The sequence below is a fragment of the Tetrao urogallus genome (genome assembly GCF_951394365.1).
Source record: "Tetrao urogallus genome assembly, chromosome: Z".
Lineage (NCBI taxonomy): Eukaryota > Metazoa > Chordata > Aves > Galliformes > Phasianidae > Tetrao > Tetrao urogallus.
In genome coordinates this window covers 66101767-66106561 of record NC_136816.1, presented here as the reverse complement: position 1 = coordinate 66106561, position 4795 = coordinate 66101767, and the positions used below count along the sequence as shown (strand labels likewise).

Sequence of the window (4795 nt, the reverse complement as noted above, 5' to 3'; positions counted from 1 at the left end):
GAGTGCTTTCTGACATGCAGGTCACCATGAGGTTACAGTGTGATGAACACAGAAGTAAAACACTCTTATTTTAACAGACCCCTGGAATGTTGCGAAGGAGCATATGAGAAAAAACAGTGAAAAGCAAGTTACATCAGCCTCCCTGGCCAGCAAAAAATGTTACAGAAGGGGAAGCATGAAAATACACAAGAAAAGCAACTGTTAGACCCCAGGACAATTGTGATATTCGTTGGCAATGAAATATGACATCCAAGATATTAATGGAATGTTTGTTTTTCCATAAACAATATTGTTTCCTCCAACAAAAGCCAATTTGATAAAACAACAGTGAACCTGCACACCAGCTCTGAGCAAAAAGAGCCCAGGAGCAGGCGGGATGCGGCTGGGCTTTGTGCTCTTGGCTGCCTTCTGCAGTGCATTGGGGTCCTGGGGCAGGTCTGAGCCATCGGGTCTGCAGCAGGAACCCTAAGCCTGGCCGCACGCAGGACTGAGCTGTAGGGAACACATGCTGTGTGCCTGCAGACCCTTCCAGTCTGGTCCCAAAGTAGTATGCATGATTGAGCAAGGAGAGCAAGAACGGGATGGGGCCTGGCTGCTGCCATCCCCAGATGGGCATTAATGATGTCAGACACCATGTGCATGGCTGCGCTGTGATCAACAGACAGCAGAAGACTGACCAGTGAAAAAGGGATTTTCCCCAGCTGAGCACCCTGCTGACAGCTTCCTTGAAGGGTCCTGCACAAACATGAGTTGTAAGCAAGGAGGGTCAGTTTCAGCACACTATTTTGGGAATGTTTGCAACCAGGAACGGTAAATGTGGGCTCACCCCGATTGCATAACACTGGGCAGAGTCAGAGATGGGAGCAATAAAAAGGCGAGAGAGCGTGCAGGAGGAATAAGTCCTGCCAGCAGCACACCCGGCTGTCCACCTGCTGCAGAGATGGTGCACGCAACCTCCTCCCTGCTGCTGCTGCTGCTCAGCCTGGCTCTACTGGCTCCCGGACACTCCGCCAAACAGGTAACGGGATGGGGCTCGGAGAGGGTGCCCCTAGGTGCCCACCCCTGCCTCCTGCCCGGCACTGAGTCCTCCCCTTCATCCCAGTGCTCGCTGACTGGAAAATGGATCAACGACCTGGGCTCCAACATGACCATCGGGGCCGTGAACCACAGGGGCGAATTCACAGGCACCTACCACACAGCTGTAACAGCCACATCAAATGCCATCAAACTGTCACCTCTGCACGGGACCCAAAACAACATCAACAAGAAGACCCAGCCCACCTTTGGCTTCACTGTCAATTGGAAGTATTCAGGTACTTCTCCCCCAGCCTCCCTGCAATGTTCCTGTTCCTCTGCTGCCCTTCCCTGTGACATCCCCTTTGTTCTACTGCTCTTCCCCACAACACCCCTTTGCTCTCCTGCCCTTCCCCACGATGTCCCCACTGGTCTCCTCCAGTTCTATATGGTGGCCCTGATGATCTCTCCTCCTCTCTGTGATGCCCGTGACGATTTCCTACCCATACCCGTAGTCCCCCCAGTCATGCCCTGCCTCTCATGGCCCCAGCGCTGCTCCATCCCTGCTGTGTTCCCAGCAGCCCTTTCTTCTCCCAGAACTGTGGACTGCTGTCACCATCCTCGTCCCCAGGATCAGGGGAGGTGCTGGGGATGTCCCCAAGGGGCAGGGAGAGCTCAGATGAGTTGTCCCCAGGGCAGAGGGACCATGGCTCTGGCACTGCCCTGCTCTGTGTGGAGCTCATGACCCCACTCCCCTCATCTGCCCCTTTTCCCACAGATTCCACCACTGTCTTCACGGGTCAGTGCTTCATAGACAGGAATGGCGAGGAGGTCCTGAAGACCATGTGGCTGCTGCGGTCAAGCGTTGATGACATTGGCGATGACTGGAAAGCCACCAGGTGAGCCGAGAGCAGAGGCACAGTGTCCCAGGCAGTGACCTAGAGGCTGTGCACTTACCACCTTACATCTCTCCTCTGTTCCCCACAGGGTTGGCAACAATATCTTCACTCGCCTGCGCTCAGTGAAGGAGTGAGGATGGCTCTGCGAATCCCACGTCAGCAATAATGCTGGAGTGCTGACTCTGCTTGTGACATTCCTCCCAATAAAGCTTTACATCAGACACACTCTGGCTCTTGCAATGTCCCTTTGGTCTGCACTTCTGGCTCCCATATCCCCCCGTCACATCCCAGTTCCTCTCCCCCCACCTGTCCCCCACCCCATGGCGTGGCAGTGCCAGCAATGACACTTGCGACACCACGTCCCCTGTGCCTCCACAGGCACTGCTCAATGCCTTTGAGACCGCACACATTTGGGAAGTGGGTAGGGAAGAAAGCTTAAGAAGTCGAAAGGGAACAGAAGACTGTGCAGGGGCTGCGTGTGCACGGGCCCACAGAGCACAAAGGGAGGTCTGCAATCCCCACAGCATGCAAGGAAAGCTGTCAGGGACAGCTCTGCCAGGAGCTTGCAGAAATAGCACACTTCCTGGTCCTCTGCCTTGCAGGAATAAAACATGAACCTCTTTGACCGAAGGACTCATTCCTGGCATTTTTATCATCACTGCCCCTCATCCCACAGTGGGAGGTCCAGGCTGCATTTCCTTTCCCCTGCTGGCTTACAGCTGCTTGCTGTGGCACACAAGTGAGAGCAAAGAAAGTAAGCAGAAAAAACAGCAGTACTAGGGCAGAACAGGCTATGAGAGCAGATCAGCCAGCCCTGAAGCCCCCTACTATTCTACCTAGTACAGCTGTGGGAAATGCTCCAGACTCTTCACCTCAGTCTCAGTATCTTTCTGCAGAGAAGGGTTGTGCTGGCTGGCATGGCAACACCCCGTGCCAGCAGCACCAGGTCCAGTGCTTTTTGAGCAGAGCCCCAGAGCCCCATGCTTCTGGCCCCAGAGCCACTGTGGTGTCTGCTCCCAGCACTGCTGGCAGCACCACCCTTTGCTTTGCTTGCGGATCACTCAAAGGGATTTGGGGTAGAGCTGGGCCAGCACCAGGGGCTGCAGGTTGCATCAGTGCCATTACACATCTTAGCTCTGACTTGTGAAAAAACACAACAAAATCCAGCCAAGACTCCTACACCTCCCCACCACTGAGCAGGGCTCCTGGGGCAGGAGATGCAGTGGCTCCCAGGGTGAGCATGGCTGCCTTCCCAAGGCCAGACTGAGGGGCTCTGAGCTAACAGGATGAGCTGCCTCATCCTGTTAGAAGCATGCTATTGTCAGAGACATGACCCAGGCTTGAGACATCCTTCTTTACTTTTTCTCCTCCACAATGAAATCTGGCATACACTTCGACTTCTTGTCCATCTGCACAAGAACCTTTTCATACCACAAGTGTGTGCTGCTTGCCTCTCCAAGTTCCTGCACCCCAAACCCTGTCCAGGGCTCAGCAGCCTGAACACCACAGCCACCGATGCCTCTGTGGATCCAGTGATCCTGCCTGACTCCAGTACATAGCCTTGATCTAGTAACCATCACCTTCCTAGCAGTCAGGGCCCTCCAATTCCCCCCAGCAATGGGGCTATTGCACCACTCCAGACTCGCAGCCTTCCCGCAGTTGGGCAGTTTCTCCTGTGAAAGCAGAGGTGGGGGCAGATAGCAGTTGCTTGTGCTTCCTACAAGGGAAGCTGCTTAGTTCCGTTGTGGTAACAGCTTTTCTGTGTGGCATGGTGCTGTGAGCACTGTCACTGTGCATGTGTGCTGGCAACATAAATTCGTCCTGAACGATTTTGAAGGTATTTGCATGCCCCTGGCCTCTGCTGGGCTGGGAGCAGGGCTCCTGCACTCAGGGTACTCTCACAATGCTCCCAACCCCTTGCCCCAACTCCAAGCCCCGTCCTCCTCTGGTCAGCCCAGCCCCAGATTGAAAAGACTATGGAGTGCAGTTTGCACAGAGGGCATGTTTTATTTTCCCATCATTAACAAGGAAATGTCATTTGCTTAGATCTAAAGTAAGACAAGAAGATATGTTCAACAGGTACCACTCAACTGTATTCCAGGAAAGACACAAAGCCCCAGTGCAAAGCGCTTCTGCTCAGCCTCACAGAGCAACCAGAGCCAGCAAAAAACCTCACTGGTCAGTGCAGGAAAGCTCAAGCTCACAGTGCAGCTGTGAACCTCAGCTGCAGAAAGGAAAACCTTCAGAATAACAGGCTCAGCTTCTCTGAGCTCTCTGCTGCAGTTAATAGTCTAGCAGAAAGCTTCCTCATCTCCCTGGGCAGAAGCCCAGCTCCCAGAGCTTTGGGAGAGGAGTGGCTCAGGCTCTGTGACAGAAATGGGCATGCACAACATGGAAAGAACTCCCCATCATCTCCGCTAGCTACGCCAAAAGCTGCACCCGTGGCTCAACAGTGAACAAGAACAGGGGAAGTGCAGGGTCTGCTGCAAGGGCGGGACGACTCCCTGTCAGGGCACTAAAGATAAGCATCACACTGAGAAATCAGAAATCACTGTAGGACTAAAGATAACGGACAAGGGACATGTGCTTGTGGCCACCAGATGCAGTAAGAAGCACAGGACCCAGCCTGTTCACTTCCATCTGGGCAGGGAGAAGCAAGGCAATGGCATTCATCATCAGCAGCAGCCTGCAGGTACTCACACCTCAGGCCCAGATGCTTTCAGCTTCCGGGCCAGAGCCCATCCCCAGTGAGTCTGAAGGCTTGCCCAAGGCTACAGGGAACAAAGCTCCCTGAGCTTCCTACCACATCTTGGATAGGAGCCTCTGTTACAGTTACACAGAGCAGAATGTAAGGATAGATCATCTCTAAAGTGATTCCTCTC

At 53.7% G+C, this 4795-nt stretch overlaps 1 protein-coding gene across 1 annotated transcript; it reads left to right on the top strand.

Annotated features, from left to right (window-relative positions):
• Positions 1–940: 940 nt before the first annotated feature.
• Positions 941–2133, top strand: LOC306957081 (avidin-like; the record flags this gene model as incomplete). Its single annotated transcript, XM_079548446.1, has 4 exons — positions 941–1018; positions 1103–1313; positions 1793–1913; positions 2002–2133. The coding sequence occupies 4 exons, from the start codon at positions 941–943 to the stop codon at positions 2045–2047; spliced, it is 456 nt and encodes a 151-aa protein (XP_079404572.1). The 3' UTR covers positions 2048–2133.
• Positions 2134–4795: the final 2662 nt, after the last annotated feature.